Below are 22,574 nucleotides of genomic sequence, written 5' to 3' on the forward strand. Positions count from 1 at the left end.
TGGACAGGAAGGCGTGCCGGACTCTCTGTCCGCGCTGATCCTGGGGCCGACGCCTCGTGGCTCTTCTCTTATTCTGCCGCCATGTCCCTGCCGCCGGAGAAAGCGTCCGAGCTGAAGCAGATTATCCACCAACAGCTGATTAAGGTTGGGGGAGTTGTCGCCGCGGTACAGCCAAGGGAAGCCCCGGGGGAGGCGAAGGGGCCCGGCAGTGCGGATCACCTCGCTGTGTGTCCACTCTCTCGCCCTCTTTTATTTTTCCGACTTCAGTCACTTCGGGTGGTTTTCAGGCTCCTTTCCAGGAGGGCCAGCGGCCGTTCGCGCTGCGGCCTAATGCCTGCCCCACTTTGCGGCCTTTTCCCCGCTGTTTCTACCGCCTCTGCTCTTCGTCCTCATCTCTTCAACATCCTGTTCCCCGCACTATGGAGAGGTGGACCTGAGGCCATGTCGCCCGAGCTACTTTTTCTGCCCCGGGTTGCTGCTGCTTTTTCACTCTGTCGCTGAGATTTTTTTTTCTTTTTGCTTGCTGCTCTCTGAGCAAAGTTCTTGAACTGACACGGAATATTTAAATATGAATGCTCGTATATCACAAAGTGTTTTAAGTTCCGGTGGCTGTGGCCTTAACATCCCTCCTGTGTGAGAAACAGCTTTACAAATCTGTGCAGTTCCACAGCCCAGGTGACAGAAAATCTCTGACTTCCTTTTGAGCATAAGGGAAGTTTGCAATGGAGATTTAATACTTTTGTGCCTCTCCTATAAGCATATCAGGTTGTAATTTTTCCCTTCAAAAGTAAGAAATTATTATTATGAAGTGTTTTGGGTTGAACGGGACCTTAAAGATCAGCTACTTCCACCCCCCCTGCAATGCCAGGGACACCTTCCACTAGACCAGATTGCTTAAGGCCCCATCCAACCTGGCCTTGAACACCTCCAGGGAGTGGTCGTCCACAGCTGCTCTGGGGCAACCTGTTCCAGTGTCTTACCCCCCTCAAAGTACAGACTGTATTGCTAATACCTAGTTTAATTCTACCCTCTTTCAGTTTGAAACTGTTAACCCTTATCCCATTGCTACGCTTCCTGGTAAAGCGTCCCTCCTTATCTTTGCTATTAGCCCCCGTTTAAGTAGTTTTTCATCCACCAGTACCACCAAGTCATCTTCTGTGGGGCTGCTCCATTGTAAGTTTGAATTTAGAGGGTGACAAGAATTTAAAAGAGTGAGTATTTTATAGCTGGTAGATTTGCATACCTGTTTGTCAGGAGGGAAGTTCAAGGCAGGAAATGCTGTCAACGGCAGTGAAAATGCTCAGGTTTGGTACGCTTATGATTTTTTTAAACTGGTAGAACTCCTTCAGTGAGGTACTGTGACTGGTTCGATTAGTTCTGCAAGGATTCATATTTTGGTGTAGTTACTTGTGTCTTCCTAGGAGAATAGTTTTACAGAGTGACTGGTTAGTCATAAGAGCTATCACAAAAAGACCTTGTGTTTGTAGCATGTAGTGATTTTTCTTTCAGATGGATGTCCATGGCAGGATCAGAGAAGTCCTTGCTGAGGCTATACGTGAGGAGCTAGCACCTGAGCATCCGCAGTTATCCACAGAAGATTTGATAAAAGCTTTAAGACAGCGAGGAATCATTGATGATGTTATGAAGGAACTTAAATTTGTAACTGTAAGTTGGTTTTAAAATGTGAAAATATCTTTTGCTTTTTTATTCCTTTTATTGTCATGGGGTTTTGACAAAATGACAACTGGCTGCTGCTGAAGGTGTGTAATGGCTTTAATGATTTGTGACATATTATGGGCAGAGCAGTTTAATGCATATTCTAGAACTGATTTAATGATAATACAATATTGAAAGTATTTGTTTAGTTTTGTTACATCTCCAGTATTAGGAGCAAGCAGATTTGAGGAATGGCATTCAGTTGAAAGAGAGGATTGTTCAGTTTTCAGAAGTCTTTAATAAAAGCACTGTTGCATCCCTTGATGTCTCAAAAAGTCTTAATTGTAATTCCAGGATGGAAATGAAAAGGAGAAGACTTCAGCTCCAAAACCATCAACACATTTTGTTGACAGAGAACCACCAGCTTTGAAAAAAAGTATGTTGCTTTTTTGTTTTAATGTTGGGATCACAGGTGCGAGAGAAGTTTGAAGTGTGTGATATTTGAACTCTGAATCAGTAATCCACTAGGAACTGCCCTAAAGCTGGATGTTTTTTCCTTGCTTGTCTGCAGGAAGTAAATTTATGTAAACTGCAGAAGTTAGTCTTGCACAAAAATTGCATGTGGTTTTAAATTTAGTTCATTTTACATTGAGATGGTTTCCATGCATTTTAAAAATCACTTTCTCTTAAGCACTTGTTTCAAAAAAGTTTCTTCTTTTTTTTTTTCTAATCTCTTGTTAGTTGACTGATATTTAAGATGCTTCCTAAGATCTGTTTGTAGTCTCTTCATTTTTATTGCTACGCTTTACAGCTAACATTGACCCAACACGGAGGTATCTTTACCTTCAGGTTTTGGGTGGAAAAGCTTTTCTGGAACATCTTCAGGAACCTGAGCCCCTGCCTGGCCAGACCTGTTCCACCTTCACTCTCTGTCTGCATTTTCGGAATCAGCGCTTCCGTACTAAACCTGTGCCCTGTGCCTGTGAGCCAGACTTTCATGATGGATTTTTGCTTGAAGTGCACAAGGAGAGCCTAGGTAAAGAATATTGTGCATTTAAAGCTGATGGTGTTGGGATTTTTTCTGGCTTCAGAGTTGTGAAATGTGTTTAGTGGCTTTTTTTCCTATTTTTTATCATATTTTCCTAAGGAACCTGATTACTGTATTAGGTTGTGGCACTTGCAGATCTTTCTCTGATTTGCCTCTTCTTTTCCTTCTTATACACTTTAAAATCAAATTTTAATTTGAACAACTTTATCCATAATTGACAGTGAGATGATAGTATCAGACATAGTAAGAGATACTGAGGTGGCTGTGATTTTTTCATGAACTCTGTGTGACAAATGAAGAATGGAAACATAAATTTGTCATCATACGAAAGGAAAAACTTCAGTGTGAGTGCAGTTTGCCTGTCTCAGAAGAGACAGCCATCCACAGACTCTTAATCTTCTTTTGGTAGGAGCTAAGTTTGTTGTGAAAAGTCTTCTGGATATTGTCTGAATCTTGTAGAAATCCAGGAAGGTCAGGAAACAGAGAGGAAGCCAGAGTTACTGCAGCTGCACTGAGTGGGGGAGTGAATATGCCAGAAATTCAGAGGACCCAGATTGTGTTGATTCTGCTGCTCATGGAGCAGTTTGTGTCATAGGGTCAAGCTTAACTACAGAGAAAGTTTTCTCCTAACTACTGGTGTACAGTAAGTTGACCCGATGCATCCCAACTTACTAAAAATATTTTTCAATGCCTTCTACTTAATGGTGCTTCAATAGCCTTTATTTTTTTAAAATCTAATTCCATTGTAATTTTTGTGCATTTGAACCAGGTACACTGGAATACTTGGGATGATAACATTCTCGCTGTCTTATCTTGGTTTAATAACGGCAGGTGATGGAAGTAAAATGGTGGATGCAACCGCTATGTTATCTATATGCGATCCAGTGCATATGGTTTTGATCAAAACGGACACATTTGGTGAGACAACACTAGTTGCATCCTATTTCTTGGAGTGGAGATCTGTCTTGGCTGTGGAGAATGGTGTAACTAATGTTGCTGTTGAACTCCTAGGTGTAGGTAAGAACAAATAAGACTGCAATGACTTAAAATACTGGGTACTGAGCTTGCTTATAAGCTTAATAGAGTATTTGGGATGTAGTTTAGTTTTAGTCCAACTCATAAATAACTGTAAAGTATCCTTAGAAAATGTGTAGGAGACTAATGGTCAGACTAGTCATTGCTAAAATACTACAAATGTATATTCCAGATCCTGTGTAGTAATATGTCCCATGTCTGGGAACTCCCACTATTCATTTTCTGCAAAATCTGGAGAAGTTGCCAAATACCAACCAGCCAAAAATCAACCAATTAATCTCCAGTAATGTATCAAACGTGTACACTGAAGAGCAAAATCCTGTTTGCTTCCCTTTCCCAGCAAACTGGCAACTGCCAGAGCAAGTTCTGTGCTGCTATTTATTGCAGTGGTTGGAAGCATGCTTTCTGGCAGAAAGGGTAAACAGCTTTGTTTAGGTGCTTAGCGGTTAGTGTGTGTGTGTATTTTTCTGTCACTTGTCCCCGCTCCCCTTTTTAGGAGTTCCAACCTAAGCTCTTAGGATAGAGGACTGGAACACCTCCCCTGTGGCAACAGGCTGTGAGAGTTGGGCCTGTTCAGCCTGCAGAAGAGAAGGCTCTGGGGAGACCTTATTGCTACCTTTCAGTACTTAAAGGGAGCCTAGAGGAAAGCTGGGAAGGGATTTTTTTACAAGGGCTTGTAGTGATAGGATGAGGGGGAATGGATTTAAGATGGAGGAAGTTCTTTACAGTGAGGATGGTGAGACACTGGAACAGGTAGGTTGCTCAGGGAAGTTGTGGATGTCTCCTTCCTGGAAGTGTTCAAGGCCAGGCTGGATGGGGCCTTGAGCAACCTGGACTAGTGGTAGGTGTCCCTGCTTTTAGCAGGGGGTTTAGAACTAGGTGATCTTTAAGGTCTCTTCCAACCCAATGATATGATACTATTATTATGATATGATAATTTAGCGGATAAAGACTAAATCATCTGTCATGACTTTCTACATCAGCTATCAGTTGTTGATACATTCAAAAGAGTTTAAATTATACCCTGAAATTTTTTTTTAAGATTTGATATACAATGAAAGTTATTCCTTATTGTTACCACTTTTGCCTGCTGTTTTTCTGGGGGGGGGGGGAAATGATTTGGTGCAGTGTTTTATCCACTGAGTACAACTCTAGTAAGCTTTAATTGCTAATGTGTTTGTTAGCTTCATTTTCCTTCTGAAAATGCTGACACTAGCAATGTTTATTAAGCAGTGTGGGACACTTTTTAAATCGAGAGCTTTGTATTTATAGTGATGTGGAACTGCATAACAAGTTAATACTGAAATGATGGTGAGAGCAGTTCAGTAATCATTAGCTTTTTTCCAAATAATGAATTATCAAGCCTCTAAATCCAGTATATTTTCACCTCTTCTTAAGTTTTACCACCATACAAAATGTAGCAAGAACACCAAAACATGCTGCTGTCTCAGATGACTGGAGTGTGTGACTCTCCTAGTCTAGTTTAGAACCATAGAATCAACCAGGTTGGAAGAGACTTCCAAGATCATCCATTCCAACTGATCACCCAGTCCTAAGCAATCAACTAGACCATGGCACTAAGTGCCTCATCCAGTCTCCTCTTGAACGTCTCCAGTGATGGTGACTCCACCACCTCCCTGGGCAGCCCATTCCAATGGCAATCACTCTCTCTGTGAACAACTTCCTCCTAATAATCCAGCCTGTACCTCCCCTGGGACAACTTGAGACTGTGTCCTCTTGTTCTGCTGTTGGTTGCGTGGGAGAAGAGACCAACCCCTACCTGGCTACAACCTCCCTTCAGGTAGTTGTAGACAGCAATGAGGTCACCCCTGAGCCTCCTCTTCTCCAGGCTAAACAACCCCAGCTCCCTCAGCCTCTCCTCATAGGGTTTGTGTTCCAGACCCCTCACCAGCTTCGTTGCCCTTCTCTGGACACGTTCCAGTACCTCAACATCTTTCTTAAATTGAGTAGCCTAGAACTGGGCACAATACTCAAGGTGTGGCCTGACCAGGGCTGAGTACAGGGGAAGAATAACCTCCCTTGTCCTGCTGGCTATGCTATTCCTGATACAGGCCAGGATGCCATTGGCCTTCCTGGCCACCTGGGCACACTGCTGGCTCATGTTCAGCCTACTGTCAACCAGCACTCCCAGGTCCCTCTCTGCCTGGCTGCTCTCCAGCCACTCTGTCCCCAGCCTGTAGCGCTGCTTGGGGTTGTTGTGGCCAAAGTGTAGAACCCTGCACTTAGACTTGTTGAATGCCATCCTGTTGGACTCTGCCCACCCATTGAGCCTGTCCAGGTTCCTCTGCAGGGCCCTTCTACCCTCCAACAGATCAACATCTGCTCCTAACTTGGTGTCATCTCCAAACTTACTGAAGATGGACTCAATTCCTTCATCTACATCATCAATAAATATATTGAATAGGATAAGGCCCAACACTGATCCCTGGGGGACACCACTAGTGACTGGCTGCCAACTGGCAGTGGCACCGTTCACCACCACTCTCTGGGCCCGGCCCTCCAGCCACTTTTTGACCCATTTCAGAGTGAATCTGTCCAAACCACAAGCTGCCAGCTTTGCCAGGAGCTTCTTGTGGCAGACAATGTCAAAGGCTTTGCTGAAGTCCAGGCAGACTACATCCACAGCCTGCCCCCCATTCACCAGTCGTGTAACCTGATCATAAAAGCAGATCAGGTTGGTCAGGCAGGACCTGCCCCTCCTGAATCCATGCTGGCTGGGCTTGATCCCTTGACCATCTTGCAGGTTCTGTGTGATAGTACTCAAGATGACCTGTTCCATAGCCTTGCCTGGCACCGAGGTCAGGCTGACAGGTCTGTAATTTCCTGGTTCCTCTTTCATGCCCTTTTTGTGGATGGGCATCACATTGGCCAGCCTCCAGTCATCAGGGACCTCACCTGTGAGCCAGGACTGCTGATAAATGATGGAGAGTGGCTTGGCCAGCTCATCTGCCAGCTCTCTAAGCACCCTAGGATGGATCCCATCTGGTCCCATGGACTTGTGAGGATCCAAGTGGGTCAGCAGGTCCCTTACTGCTTCCTCCTGGATTGCAGGGGGACTATACTGGTCCCCAACTCCATCTGCCAGTCCAGGAGGCCAGTTGTCCCGAAGACAGCCTGTCCCACTATTGAAGACTGAGGCGAAGAAGGTGTTAAGTACCTCTGCCTTTTCCTCGTCTTTTGTTACTATATTCCCCTCCACGTCCAATAAGGAGTGGAGGTTGTCCTTGCCTCTTCTTTTACCATTAATATATTTATAGAAATATTTTTTATTCTCTTTTATGGCCATGGCCAGTCTAAGTTCTAAATGGGCTTTTGCCTCTCTAATTTTTTTCCTACAAGACTTAGCAATGTCCTTAAACTCTTCCTGGGATACCTCCCCTTTTTTCCAAAAGGGGATACACCCTCTTTTTTTCCCTTCATTCCTTTAGAAGCTCCTTGCCCATCCAGTCCGGCTGTCTCCCTCGTCGGCTCCTCTTCCGGCACATGGGCACAGCCTGTTCCTGTGCCTTCAGGAGTTCTTTCTTGAAATAAGTCCAGCCTTCCTGGACCCCTTTGTTTTTAAGGGCTGTTTCCCAAGGAACTTTCCGAGTTAGTTCCTTGAATAAGCCAAAGTCTGCCCTTCGGAAGTCCAGGGTGGAGGTTTTGGTGCTGCCCCTCCTGGTTTCACCATATATTGAAAACTCAATTATTTAGTGGTCACTGGACCCCAGGCAGCCTCCCACCACCACATCTCCCACCAGCCCTTCTCTATTTGTAAACAGCAAATCGAGCAGGGCTGAACCCCTGGTAGGCTCATGTAACAGCTGCGATAAGAAGCTATCCTCCATACACTCCAGGAACCTTCTAGACTGCCTCTTCTCTGCAGTGTTCAATTCCCAGCAGATGTCTGGCAGGTTAAAGTCACCCACAAGAACAAGGGGAAGCGATCTTGAGGCAGCCTCCAGCTGCTTGAAGAAAATTAAATCAACCTCTTCTTCCTGATTAAGTAGTCTATAACAAGACTCCAACCAGGATGTCAGGCTTGTTGGCCTTCCCCCTAATTCTTACCCATAGAGACTCAACCTGATCATCCTTAGTCTCAACCTCCATGATGTCCAGAGTCTCCCTAATATACAGGGCCACTCCTCCACCCCTTCTCCCTCTCCTGTCTCTCCTGAAGAGTCTGTAACCCTTGATTACAGCACTCCAGTTGTGACGTCATCCCACCACGTTTCTGTGATGGCAACAACATCATAGTTTTCCTCTTGTACTAAGACTTCCAGCTCCTCTTGTTTGTTACCCATGCTGCGTGCATTAGTGTACATACATTTTAGCTGGGCTGCTGGTTTTGCCCCTGTCTGTGGCTTACCACCCTTAGCCTCCTTTGGTTCATCTCTAGTACTGTTGTGCTCGCTCCCCTCCCCCTTCAAGCCTAGGTTAAAGCCCTTTGTACAAGCCCTGCCAGCTTGTGTGCCAAGATCTTTCTCCCCCTCTGCGACGGGTGTACCCCATCTGTTGCTAGCAGACCTGGGACCATATAGAGTTCCCCAAGATCAAAGAATCCAAAATTTTGTTGGTGACACCAGCCTCTTAGCCACTTATTAATCAGGAATGTTTTCCTGTTCCTTTCAGCATTCATGCCTGCAACTAAGGGTATAGATGAAAAATTACCTCTGCCCCCTGATCCCTCTACTACTTTTCCCAGTACCTTGAAGTCTCTTTTTATTGATTTAAGACTTCTGGTATTGACCTCATCACTTACCACCTGCATAACTAGCAGGGGATAGTAATCAGAGGTCTGTACTACTTTGGGCAGCCTTCTGGTAACATCGCTGACCCGGGCCCCAGGGAGGCAGCAGACTAGCCTGTGGGAAGGGTCCGGCTGACATCTGGGGCCCTCTGTTCCTTTCAGAAGGGAATCACCAATCACAATTACCCTCCTCTTTTTCTTTTCTGTACAAGTTCTGATGCGAGGTGGGGACTGATTTGCTTTAGTCGACCCCCCAGATGGTGTTGCTTTTGTTTCCAGGATCACCTCACCCTCAACCTCTAGTGCCCCGTATCTGTTGCACAAGGGCACCTGAGGAGGTGAGGGGGGCTGGAAGGATTTACCTTACCTCTTCTGACAGGCACCTGTATCCAATCCCCGCTGCTTGTGTTGCTTCCCTCTGCTAATGGAGTCTGCAGAGCCTGGTGCCACAGATCTAACTCCCTTTCACATTCCCTTATGGTCCTTAGTCTTTCTACTTCTTCCTTCAGCTCAGCCACTAGGTTAAGCAGATCACTGATCTGCTCACACTTAATGCAGGCATTGGCTCTGCCACCCTCGACCTCTCGTGCCAGGCTCCAACACTCATTGCAGCTGATTGCCTGAACAGCTGCATGCTTATGTGTGGGCTCTGTTTGGGTACCCACAGTTTTACAGACAGCCTGAGACCGAGTCACAACCATGGCTATTCTAGATGTCTATTCTAGATGTTTCTAGAATGTCATTCATCTCATACATCCTGGTACTGGCTGCAAAGAGGGCCTTGGATAATTATCTCATATATAGATACTTCCTCTTTTTTTTCCCTCTTTTTTTTTTTTTGCCAGATTATGCTTTCTTAGAGCCTCATTTGCACTTGAGATTTAAATATGCTTATTTTGCATATATTTAAAGAAGTTTAGTTGTATTTTGTGGTTATAGAGCTAACATATTTACTTTAATTACTCGCTCCTGCCTGGCTGAAATGTCCTAAGTAAATTAAATTTGAGAGAACTGATCAAAATTTATTTTGGTTTGAAGGTACAGAATCAAAGGTTTCTGTTGGTGTTTTAAACATCAGACTGGAAATGTATCCACAGCTTAATAAGACACTGTCTCCAGAAGCAACTAATACTCAGGTAAGTAACTGGGGTGGGGGTAAACTGACTTATTCTTTTTTGGTGGAGGAAGCTCAGTATAGAATTACTTGTAGGTGTTGAGGGATGTGGGTTTTTTGAATGTTCAAGATTTTTTTTCCATTAAATCTAAATATAATTTCCTTTTTTTTAAAGCTACTTTGTTTATAGAATCATAGAATGGTTTGGAGGGAAGGGATCTTTAAAGCAGGGACATCTCCAACTGGAGCAGGTTCCTCAGACCCATCTGACCTGAGCTGAAATGTTTCCAGGGATAGGGCTTCTACAACCTCTCTGGGCAGCCTGGGCCTGTGTTTCACCACCCTTGCTGAAAAAACTTCTTCCTTCTATCTAGTCTAAATCTCCCCTCTTCTAGTTTAAAACCATCACTATTTGTCTTGTTACAGCAGGCCCTGCTAAAAAGATTGTCCCCATCTTTCTTCTAGGCCCCCTTTAATTACTGAAAGGCCTTTTCGGAGCCTTTTCTCGGCTGAACAACCCAACTCATGGGCTGTATTATATACATGTTATACTGAACATTACTTGATTTGAAGTACTACTACCATAGTAGTTTTCCTAATTACTTTTACTTTCTTTACAGAAATGCACTTAAGATGAACACTACTGCAGCCAGACTTTTGCTCATTGGATTTTCATTTAAAAATACTGTTTTTCAGTGTTTGCCTGGCACACTTTACATATTAAGCTTTATTTTACATATGACAGGATTTGATGTTAATGCACTTATTGATTATGTGGTGTTTTTCCTATCGTAGTTAATAAATATGTGATTGATTATGTTTTTCTTACCTGCAGTTTGCATTGGAACGCCAGAAAACAGCAGAAAAAGAGCGGTTATTTCTTATGTATGCTAAGCAGTGGTGGAGGGAATACCTACAGATTAGGCCTACACACAATGTAAGGCTAGTGAAGATTTTTGCACAGGTTTGTATCCCAGTTATTTTGTTTTTTGATATAATATATTTTGAAGTTGATATATATGTAGAATCTGTATAGATTTACGATGTGTTTACACTCGGGTCAGGCCAGCATGTGGTGCATCATGCACGAAATGAAATTTGTAGGGATTGAACTTCTGTTCGTGCATTGAAGTTTCAGAGTATGCTGCAGACAGAGGGGTTGTTCCTACCACCTCTTATGTATGAGGTAGTAGAGTCTTGCCTTTTCCTTTAAGCTTTGTCTTCTTTAATATGAATGGCTAAGACTTAAGTGATCTGGGTAAACTATTTCAAACACATTTTATATCAGATAAAATGGTTGTGAAAAGTGGACTCTGCTAGCTCTACTGGAACAGTGGTCTGTAAAATGATCTGTCTGGTTAATAACACAAATTAGTTATGGGTCTAATTATTGTGGGCTAATAAGTTACTGTCTCAGTTGCTCCTTGTTAATCTTCCTCAGGAATGATATGAACCTTTCAGTTTTCGTGCTATGAATTTTCCTAGCACAGATAATGTGCAGTAACTTAAAGTAACATCTTGAAGTGATCTGTGCCTACTTCTCTTCAGTGAAGTTATAGCTTCCATTCTGGTTATACTTTGAGTGTTCAATAGTAATGTGCACTTCCAAATCCCAACCAGCAGCTGAGTCCACACTCATTCTCACTCATTCCATTGGGAATGGGACTGGGCACAAAAAGGGCAAAAGTGTAGAAAAATTCAGGTGTTGAGATGAAGTGAAGGAAAGAAAGAAACACAGAAAGGAAGAGGGGAAGGAAAAAAGCAACCCAGAGACACTCATTATCACCTCCAGGTACAGTGACATTCTCAGGGGTCCAAAACTGAATCCAGGACTTAAAGTGCAGTGACAGTATTTGATGTGTGGTGAATGAATCCTACCTATGTTTTTTTGTTTTGATTGCTTTCCAGCTGTGAAATAATTTTAAACAAGAGTCTAGTTAGCTTCAAATAAATGCTGCTTTTCTTAACAGCAGCACAAGAAAACATTAATGGAGGCAATAATGTGACTACAGTAGAAATGTGAGACTATAATTTCCTGAAGCTGCAGAGATTTAAAGGCTTTTATCTCTTCTTAAAATATATGAACATAGAAATACCAATTTAGCTCAGTGAGGAAAAGAAGTCTATACTTGAAATAGTTCTAATAGTTGGTAATCATAGCATTTCCCTGCAGCATGTAGTAAAAAAATCTTTTTTCCAGTCATCTTATTTGTTCATTTTCCTAAGAAATTACAAATTCTTAGTATTGTTATTCTCTTAATTTAGCTAAACCTAGTTACTTTATTGTGAGTAAATTTTACGGCTGCTTGGTGTTACAACAAGAGGTATTCAAATTTAGAAGTGAATAGTCACCTTTTAAACTCTAAAATCAGCTGCCTAGTCTTTAACGTTTCAACGATGGTTATTTGGGATTGGTGTGGGCTTTGGTGTCTCTGTGTATTTGTCTGGTGGTTTTTTGCTGGGTGATAATGTGGGAATTGATAATAGGTGGAGCATGAACAGTTACTCACCTATTTAAGAAAATGAGTTGTAGTTGCTCCAGGTGACAAATGTTTAGTCCAGAGTGTCCTACAAGTGACAGAGCCAGCAGAAAAATGTTACTGTAATGTCTCTGAATGGTTTAATGGTCTTGTGTCTTAATTGTAGAAGTATTTTTGTGTCAGTATTTTTGGGTGATATGTATTTGAGGATGAATAAATCCCACTGCAGAAGTATTTGAGATAACTCTTTGCTGGCAAGTAACCATGTTTTCTGTGTGCAGGATGAAAATGGAGTGAACCGTCCTGTATGTTCATACATCAGACCGCTTCGAGCAGGCCGCTTACTAGACACACCTAGACAAGCAGCACGGTTTGTCAGTGTCCTGGGGTATGAAAGAGCTCTGGGCATTGGAGGAGGTGGTGGCAAACAAGAGCAGTGGTGCACCCTTCTTGCTTTTTTATCCAGGAACAAGGTATGTGAAAGCAGTCCCTGTGTGCACAAGAAGTGGTATCCTCACCCAAGTCAGTGATTTAAAACAGCCAGCAAATACATGGGTTAAGTCAGATTTGGAGAATTCTGGTACAATAATTTGAGGTCTTTGAAAGAGATTCAGATGTTAATTAGTAGACAAGAAGGCTTTGGAGCAGATTTGGTATACTGCTTTTCTTGGGGTCCAATTCTCAATACATCTGTTTGACAATGACCTTTGCTTTTCTAAGATCCATTTCACTATTCCATGAATTTTAGCTAGTGTGCAGGACACTAGTTTAAATTCTGGGCTGATTGAGGAAGAGCTGAATGTTTCTTTGAAAAATGTGGATTTTTTTTTTTAGATGGACTAAAATATACTGACAGTTTTTATGTTTCACTTTTGCAAGAAAGGAACTTCCACTGAGTTTCAGCCCAGTGTTTGGACAACTGAAACTTGTGTCATATGACTGTAATAAATGAAACAAACTGTAGCTTGTTCTAGAGCCAGCAGGTCAAGAGAGGTGATTCTTCCCCTTCACTCTGCTCTTTTGAGACACCACCTGAAATACTGTGTCCAGTTCTGGTGTCCCTATCATGGGAAGGACATAGAACTGTTGGATTGAGTCCAGGGGAGGACCACAAAGATGATCCAAGGGCTGGAGCACGTCTGCTGTGAGGATAGGCTGAGGGAGCTGGGGTTGTTCAGCCTGAAGAAGAGAAGGCTCTGGGGGAACCTTGTAGCTACCTTCCAGTACCTGAAGGGAGCCTATGAGAAAGCTGGAGAGGGACTTTTCATAAGGGTGTCTGGACATAGGACACAGGAGAATGGTTTTAAGCTGAGGGAGAGTAGATTTAGAGTAGATCTTAGGAAGAAGTTCTTCAGTATGAGGATGGTGAGGCTCTGGAATAGATTGCCCAGAGAGGTTGTGGATGCCTCCTCCTTGGAGGTGTGCAAGACCAGGCTGGATGAAGCCTTGAGCAGCAGAGTCTAGTTGAGAGGCGTCCCTGCCCATGGCAGGGAGGTTGGAGTAGGTAATGTCTGAGGTCCCTTCCAATCTAGGCCATTCTATGATTACAGCTCATCTGTTGTATGATTAAAAGTAATAATGATCCCTTTAAATACCTCTTTGGAGTGGTTGGTGCTTTTCATTGCCACTAAGATACTTCTGCATTCAAAAATGTCTCTCGTGCATTTGTGTCAGAAAGATCATAGGAGCACAGAATGGTTTGGATTGGAACGGACCTTAAAGATCACTTAGTTTTTACCCCCATGCTGTGGGCAGGGACACCTCCCACTCAATCAGGTTGCTTAAGGCCCAATCTATTGTGCCTTTGAACACTTCCAGGCTTGGAGCCTGGGCAACCTGTTCTTCCTAATGTCTAATCTAAATCCAGCTTCTTCCAGTTTGAAGCCATTAGCTCTTGTCCTGTCACTTGCTGCTCTTGGCAGCAGGAGATGTATCTCTGTTATTAGACCTTTCTCAAAGACTCCACAGAACAGGCTTTAGCTGTTTGTGAATCTCATACTGTGCACAGGTTTCAAATAAATGCACAACTGGCTTTCAGATGGAGATGATGATAGTGACTTCCACCTAAACATAAGGGAAAAACTTCTTCCATTTGAGGGTGCCAGAGCATTGGAACAGGCTGCCCAGAGAGGTTTTGGAGTCTCCTCTGGACAGATTCCAAACCCACCTGGATATGATTCTGTACAGTCTGCTGTGGGTGACCCTGCATTAGCAGGCAGTTGGACTACATGATCTCCAGAGGTCCCTTTCAGCCACCACAGTGCTGGGATTCTGTAATTTTTGAGGACCGTTGTATTTGGAAGCACAGAAAAAGGGTTTCTTCCAAAAAGGTGTGTAGAAAATAGCTGATTTTAACCCCTGAGACACCAGTTGGACAATTACTGTTTTTCTTGTGGGATGCAGTCTGCAGTTATTAAATGAGCTCAGTTTCACTAAAAACTTGTTGAAACCTGCTGTTCTCCTATTTCCCTTGTATGTTATGGTAGGGGAAGATGATATCTGTGTAATGAACAGACATAAAATTCAATATTCTGGATGTATTTTCAACATTCTGAGTGATATTTTACTGAAGAGCTTTACTCTTCTACTTCTCAGTGCTGTTTGGTATTATGAAAATTTCATTGCATGAGGAATTTGTGTTCTTACCTGACAGCTAACCTTTGTAAAGAGCTTAAGAGACACAGAATATTAGATACCACATTTGGAAACAGTTTTCTGTGAATTATGAACAATAGTAATGTGTTTATGAAAAATATTTTTCTGACTGTAAGGAAAAGCAGCTACACATGACTTTCAATTGGTTTATATTTAGATCTGTGAGGCTTTTTTTAATTTCTGAACTTTGACTACACATTCCAGGCAGTGAAATAATAGTCGAATCACATTTCAAATGGCTAAACTTCCTCACCGTGTCCAAATACTGTGTAATTTCTAGTATTACTTTTTTTTTTTTTTTGTCTTACATATTTTTCTTACCTTTAATTAGAATACTGGTTTTGTCTTCATGGGTCAATAGATTCTGGTTTAGGATTATTGAAGGTGTCTTCATAATCATGAGAAATGTTTTCCAGTATTTATACTGTATGGGAATAAAAGATTCAAATAGTCTATTGTTAGAACCTACTAGTATTTTTAACTGATTAATTCTATTACAGTAATTAGGCTGGTTAAAATCTTAAAATCCTGATTTCTGATACCTGCTTTCGGTAAACAGAAGGAAAACTTGACTTGTTACATAATAGTTAGAGAAATATCATTACTTCCTTTCAAGATTTTATCCATGCCTGATACTCAAACCAGCTTACTGGTATTTACTGTCTAGGGTGACTGTGAAGATCATGCTAACCTTCTGTGCAGTCTTCTCCTGGGGTTTGGGTTGGAAGCCTTTGTGTGTGTTGGAACAAAAGCAAAAGGAGTCCCTCACACTTGGGTAATGACTTGTGGAACTGATGGAACAATTACTTTTTGGGAGAGCTTAACAGGACATAGGTAAGTGAAAGGAATGTAAGAAAACTGAACCATGTTTATTGATGGTTTTGTTGATTTTTGGGTTTTAATCCATGCACCCTGTCATGTAACTGTCATGTGATCCAGTGTCCTGGTTTGAGCTAGAACAGAGCTAATTCTGTTCAGTGCAGTGACTTCTCACCTTAGTCTCTGCTCTGTGAGGGCACTTTCTGAAGTTTTTCTAGCAGTGAGAACACTGATGGGGAGAGTTACTGCCAAGGACTGAGCTGCAGAAAGGCTCTGGCTTAGACTTGTTCCTGTGTACACCAAGGGCTCTTCTAAATCTTGTGTGCTATGTTGGGGTGCAGTAATTAAGAGGTGGCAGCTGTGGGGAGGAATGGACAAGACAGGTGACCCTAAACTGACGAGCAAGGAATTCTATCCCTATCCCATGGACAGCATCCTCAGGATCAAACTGAGGGAATAGCATAGTCAAGCCTTTTCTTCAGTGTCTGGTGTCTAAGGAGGACTTTTGTCCATTCTGCCTTTGGTCCCAATCTGTGTGTTCCTGAGTCCAGTTCCAGAATCCAACTCCTGAATCAAGTTCCCATCTGCTGATGAGTTCAGCCTGGAACTTTCCCAGTGTCTGCTCACAGCATCAGTGGTAATGGTAATGCAGTTGTCATCCATGGATTTGGTTTCATATTGGTTTGTATCTGTTCGTATTCATTTCACTGTTAGTGTTTCCATTTCAGCTGGTTTAGTTTTCTCTCCCAGCCTATCAGCTTCTCCTCCTTATTCCCTTTTTCTTCCCTTTGGGAAGGCAGAGGCATTCATAGAGAGTTTCTGTCACTTGTCTAATGGCTGGCCCAGCCCTGACCTTTGACATCCAGGTGACTTTTGTCTTTCAATCTTTTTTTTCCCCTTGCACTACTTTTGTTTGGAAGCTAACTGGTTCAGTGTAAGGTGAAATATTTCAGCAGTTTGTAATAGAGTTTTCAGTGGTTTTAATACTGTGTAGTAACTGCTTTGTGTCTTACGACAGTTGATTGCCACTGATGCTGTCACTGCCAGCACTTGTAAAGGAGATGAAATGTAATGTGAATGTTTAGGAATGCATACTTTTTTCCTTATTTCATCTATGAAATCAGTGTTACATTACTTTTCTTTTTTTTGCCTTGCAGAAATTTCTGCAAGTTCTCTGACGTCTTCACTCATTGAGTCACTTTAGAAGGGCACATGTAGTGGTTCCAAAATTTCTGGAACCTGTTATTTTCAATGTTGAAAATATGCCATTCTGTTTTGCCACTGTTTGTGTATCCTCTTGTGAGCTTCTGAAGATGTATTTCTCCAAATGAATAGTGGGGAAACTGCAGAGTATCCTTGGGTCAGGGCTTGGCATGAGTGACAAACTCCGTATGAACTTCTCTCCCTTCCCAAAGGGAAAGAGAAGGAATAAGGGAGAGAGTCTGATGGGTGGGAAAACTAAAACTACTTTAATAAAAATAACAACAGTAAAATGGAATAAGTACAGATAGATATGAACCAATATTGAATCCAAACCCCTGATGTCACTGTCACCACTGATGCTGGGGGCAGGCACCATGGAAGCCAAAGGCTGGACTCACCAGCAGATGCGAACTTGATTCAGAAGCTGAATTCTGGAACTGGACTCAGAAACACATGGATTGGGATTGAAGGCTGAATGGACAGAGTCTTCCTTGGACTCCAGCCATTGAAGAAGAGGCTTGACCCTTGTGATCCTTCAGCTTGATCCTATGGGTGACATCCATGGGATGGAATCCCTTGTTGGCCAGTTCGTTACAGTTACAAAATTTAATTGCTGTTGAGTGTCTGCTTGATTCATAGAATGGTTTGGGTTGGAAGGGACCTTAAAGATCATCTAATTCCAACCCCTCTGCCATAGACAGGGACACCTTCCACTAGACCAGGTTGCTCAAGGCCTTATCCAACCTGGCCTCGAACACCTCCTGAGAGGGAACATCCACAACCTTCCAGGGCAACCTGTTCCAGTGACTCATCACCCTCACTGTAAAGAATTTCTTCCTGTTATCCAGACTGAATCTGCCTTCCTCAAGTTTCAATTTTAAAGGAAAGAAAAAAAAAAACATGCTGTGTTACTTCATTGTATGTTTTGCCTTCAAAATGCTTAATGACTGTTAGGTAAATAAATTAATGCCACTTTGGGGAATAAGACAATTCTTAACAAACTTGGGTTAAATATCTGAAAGTAGAAACAGCTTGTATCTGTCCCATCTAAATATTTTTACCTTGCCTTGAAATAAGTTATAGTAATCAGATAAAGGATGTTTTTAATTAGGTATATCCACATACCTGTCAACCCTGATGCCCCTCCACTTGTTGAGCAACCCAAGGTGCTGCATCCTTACCGCACAATAGGCTGCGTCTTCAACCATCAGAAGTTCTTGGGAAACTGTCAGCCCTCGGATGCTGTGGAGGTCTGTGTGTTTGACCTGCATGATGAATCTAAATGGAAACCCATGAGTGAGGAAGCGATAAAATCTGTATGCCCTCCTGGAACAACATCTTCAGTTCCCCCTTTTCCTCCTCTGTGTGCTTCCACAGTAGATGCTGCAGTAGCAAGCAACGAGATAGAGCTACAGCTGAGAATACTGGTCTCTGAACACAGAAAGGTAATAAATGCTGTGTAAAGATTGTCCTTCCTCTGTTGTGATAAGGGTGCATGGTTTTACTGTGTGCTCTTCTTGGATAACCATTTGTTAGTTCACCTACTCATAACTGCAGTGTGTTTTCCATCAGCTTTTGCAGAAATGGTGCATGTGAAAAGTGAACTGATTAGAAAATGGTTTGGAAAGGCTTCACTGAGCTAGCTTAGACCTTGTTGTTTGCAGTGGTAATTCAGTCTCATGTGTGGGCTCTTTCCCTCACCCTTCCTCTGCCTCTTATTCCAGGTCTGTGGTCCTCAGCTTACTGGCACCTGCAGACTTCCTATGAGTGGTCTGCGAAGGAGCTGGGGAGATAAATCTGATTGTTATTGGTCTTTGTCTGTCCATCACGAATGGTTGTGGTCCCTAGACAAAAGCAGGCTTTTATGATCATTCATGATCTTACTCTGACTGCTTGACAAAATCAGAAGGTATTTCTTGAAGTTAGTTTTGCTCTGATTCATGATTTTTACAAGAATGATGTACCAGAAACAATTCTTCCTGTGCTGGATATGAAGGAGATACTTATCTCTGTTTTTATTGGGGCTTCTGGTTGTGTTTATCTCCCCACACAATGCTCAGCCTCTAGGGTAGCAAATAGTTCTCGGAGTATGAGTCTCTGCAGCAGTGAGTACGTACATGGTATGTTTATCTACTTTGCACTTGCGGGATGGTAGGAGTAAGGCTGACGTATGCCTGAATGTGTTCTGGGGAGCTGTTGTGTTCTCTTTTCTGAAGTGAGCTTTCATGTGAGACATTGGAAAAATGTGAGGTGAATCTTAGTTGACCTTATGCTATCTTCTTTCGTTTCCTGCAGAGATACTGTAGCAAAAACATCTAGTTTCAACTTTGCTGGTCTTGTTTTAGTCTAGCAGTCTAACTTCATTTATTGCTAACTGAGAGCTTGTTTGTGGTGTTTGATTGTTCTACTTGCTATGTGAGTCAACAGACATATCTTACTGCTGCGTGGATTCACTTCCATGAACTGCAAATGAATGATTTGTTGTGGATTTATCTGAATGTATATGGTGTACAAGCTTAGTCATACCCTAATGTTCATTCTGCATGGTTGTCATCATTCTGTGACTTGCTTCACAGGATCTTCGCCTTTCTACTGTTTGGGATGACCATCTGTCCTATCTGTTGTCACCAGCGTTAGCAGCCTACGAGCTTGAACGTACAACAAGCATTTCTGCAGGAAATGAAGAGTTTCAAGATGCCATCAGAAGAGCAGTACCTGATGGTCACACCTTTAAAGGGTTCCCCATCCATTTTGTATACAGAAATGCCAGGAGAGCTTTTGCCACATGTCTTCGGTAGGTTTAAATGTAAAGATATTGATATGTTAAAGCCAAATAGTAGCAATGGTGAACTGCAACTCCTTTTTTTTTTTTTAAATAATGAAATTTAAATTAAGTTCATTTCCTTAAATTAGAACTGGAAGAAGAGATGGCAGGGAGCAGAGCTTTCATCATAGAACCATAGTATTGTTTTGGTTAGAAAAGACCTTTAAGATCATTGAGTCCAACCATTATCTAACTCTGTGAAGACTGGTGCTAAACCATGTTCCTCAGCACCACATTTCTGTATCTTTTAAACATCATGGGTACAAGTTGCTACTGGGGAGATTTGGATTGGATGCCAGAAAATTTTTTTTCACCTTTTCAGCTATTAAACATTGGAATAAACTCCCAAGGGAGGGTGGTGGATTCCCCTACATTAGACAGTTTCAAGGACTAGCTTGACAGGGTGCTGGGACATCTCATTTAAACTAGATACTTACCCTGAAAGGTTGCACTAGATGATCCATGAGGTCCTTTCCAACCTGCTATTCTATGAATCCCCAGGGATGGGAATTCAACCACCTCCCTGGGGAGCTTATTCCAGTGTTTGAACACCCTTTCAGTGAAGAAGTTCCAATACCTAAACCTCCCCTGATGCAACTTGAGGTCATTTTGTTGCAGTGGTGAGTTCAGTGATGGTAGACTTCTCATGGGTTAAATGAGAGAACAATGAGTTAATTACTCTGCACTTATTAAAGATGATCAGTGGTTGTCTTTTTTACCCCCGAGACAGTAGCTCCTGCATTACAGAACAATATTATTTGTAATGTCAGACTCATGGTTACTTATTAGTCACATTTAGAAAAATTCCACCTGTAATTGAAATTTTTAATAGCAGCTTAGTAATACCTGTTCCTCTTGGTTTTTCTTTTTGTCCCACAGATCTCCTTTCTGTGAAGAAATAGTCTGTTGTAGGGGGGACCAAGTGCGACTTGCAGTTCGCGTCCGAGTGTTTCCATACCCTGAATCTGCGTGTGCTGTGTGGATCATGTTTGCTTGTAAATACCGCTCTGTCCTCTGAAAAAACCGAGGTCATTTATATACTTTTAGAGCTGCAAAATAATGGATGCGGGTGTGAAAGTGTATTTGATGTAAGTGCTACTGATTTTTGAATACCACGGTTTGTGTTGATGAGGATTTTGTATACATTAATGATTATTTATGAAGAGAATATATTTTTAATAAAAGTTACTTTTTAATACTTACAGAAATATGGGTCAAGTTACTAAAATGTGTGCAGAAAATACTGGCTTCTCTGCTGCAGTTTTTCATGTGGAAAAAGTGTTTTACCTCTTCAGAGTAAAAGACTGGTTTACCTTTCCTTGTCTCTCCTTATAGCATCCAAGGTATACTTTGTGAGTGACTAAGATCCAAAAATACTGAAGTTTAAGCACATGTTCTTTCCACAGAAATTTCTGCCTTTCTTGGACCCAGCAATAGCTTCTATATTCAGTCAGGTGTGGGTAATCTTGTTAATTTATCAATTGAATAATTTCTGGATTTTTTTCAATATTTAAAACTGTCTTGGGTACCTGAACATTTGAATATCAATGCTGGGTTAGATAAATGGTTTAACTGATCTAGTTGAGGATGCCCCTGCTTACTGCAGAGGTGGTTGGACTAGATACCTTTGGAGGTCCCTTCCAACCCAGACCATTCTATGATTTTATGGACTCGGTGCCTTTTTCCTGATGTTAGCTTAGAAAGCTTCTGAGGTAGAAGTTGCAGAGAGGCCATTTTGCTTAACAACCATTCATGATTTTGTCTAATTTTGACACTCATATACATATTTCATTATCATACTTCAGATTCATACTTCATTATGGTTTTGTTTGTCTTAAACTTGTGGATGATGATTTTACTGAGTGTCTTGTAGTCTTTATGCTTTGTGGAATAGCAGGCATCTGGGCTTGGTGAACTTCACCGTGCCTCTCAATGTTTTTTGCCATATGGGCTTCAGCCATTTTGTATTGAGGCTGAAGAATCCTAAACTATTTGATTTCTTCTGTAGAAGCTATTCCATATGTCTGATAACCCATGTCCACCTCCACATATTCTGCCTGTAAGAAAGATTCAACTCTTTCTGCTGATGCTGGAGCAAAGAAAATCCCCAGTAATTCTAGAGAAGCTCCCAATACACAAAGCAGGAGTGAACATTGGCATTTTACATACACATTTAATCAGCGCTGTGGTAGCCTGACATTATTTCTGTCTTTTCTCCAGAAGTGTTACCTGCTGCCTACTACAGCCCTTGGGATTTAACTTGAAATTTTAATAGTACATTTTGTGCTGACTTGCAGTTTTAATAGTGTGTTACATACTTGCTGGCCCTGCTGCTAAGAAGTTTCAAATACTTTTCAGTACTTTAACCTGGTTTTGTGTTACCTTTTTTTTTTTTTAATATTTGAAAGAACAAAATTTGCCTCTTCTACATCACACAGGTCCATTCAGGCAGTAAAATTTCTGTACCACTTATCTAATACAATATGAAAGGCTGGATCATACTGTATGGTGAATATTGCTAAGTTTAATAGCTTTATTTACCAGTTGTATCATTTGCAGTGGTGCATGTAACATATATCACTCCAAGAGGGAAAAAACAACTCAATACACCTGAAAGTGAAATATGAAACACTCTTAATGTTGAACTGGGGTGTTGCATGGCTTGACCAGCATGCAATGCTGTGAGGTACAGAAGGGTAGATTGTTTGTTTCTTTTTACATAACCTAAGTAAAATTTTAGAGTACTAAAGAAAAAAAATAAGGGAAGCTGTTTTTACATGCTGTACCCATTGACGTGGTACTGGCTGGGCCCTGTACTGGCAAAGTGGGGCAGGTTGTGCCCCACTGGGGTGCAAGTGTGCTCAGGGGCAGGAATGTCGGTTCCCAACTGTGTGGAATCACACGGAATGAAGATCATCTTGTCCACTCCCCTGATAAAGCAGGGTCAACGGGAGTAAATCACAGAGGAACATCTCCATGTGGGTTTTGAG

General features: G+C 42.0%; 1 protein-coding gene across 2 annotated transcripts; it reads left to right on the plus strand.

The window, feature by feature from the left end:
- Positions 1-81: 81 nt before the first annotated feature.
- On the plus strand, positions 82-20,602 carry CEP76 (centrosomal protein 76). Of its 2 annotated transcripts, XM_054381793.1 has the most exons (12): positions 82-144; positions 1,510-1,665; positions 2,011-2,092; positions 2,468-2,692; positions 3,536-3,721; positions 9,528-9,625; positions 10,439-10,567; positions 12,365-12,556; positions 15,406-15,572; positions 17,872-18,205; positions 19,337-19,554; positions 20,464-20,602. In XM_054381793.1, exons 1-12 carry the CDS (start codon positions 82-84, stop codon positions 20,600-20,602), a joined length of 1,989 nt encoding a protein of 662 aa, XP_054237768.1. The 2 variants fall into 2 exon arrangements, with proteins under 2 accessions (XP_054237768.1, XP_054237769.1); XM_054381794.1 differs by lacking the exon at positions 2,468-2,692.
- The last annotated feature ends 1,972 nt before the right edge of the window (positions 20,603-22,574 follow it).

Source organism: Indicator indicator, chromosome 6, assembly GCF_027791375.1.
Source record: "Indicator indicator isolate 239-I01 chromosome 6, UM_Iind_1.1, whole genome shotgun sequence".
Taxonomy (NCBI): domain Eukaryota; kingdom Metazoa; phylum Chordata; class Aves; order Piciformes; family Indicatoridae; genus Indicator; species Indicator indicator.

What these genes read in the sequence shown, in the direction of transcription:
- CEP76 (XM_054381793.1), top strand. Translation starts at nt 82, where the DNA reads ATGTCCCTGCCGCCGGAGAAAGCGTCCGAGCTGAAGCAGATTATCCAC. An exon ending in TGGTCTCTGAACACAGAAAG is followed by an intron (nt 18,206 to 19,336) that starts GTAATAAATGCT and finishes CTTGCTTCACAG; the next exon opens with GATCTTCGCCTTTCTACTGT. An exon ending in GCTTTTGCCACATGTCTTCG is followed by an intron (nt 19,555 to 20,463) that starts GTAGGTTTAAAT and finishes TTTGTCCCACAG; the next exon opens with ATCTCCTTTCTGTGAAGAAA.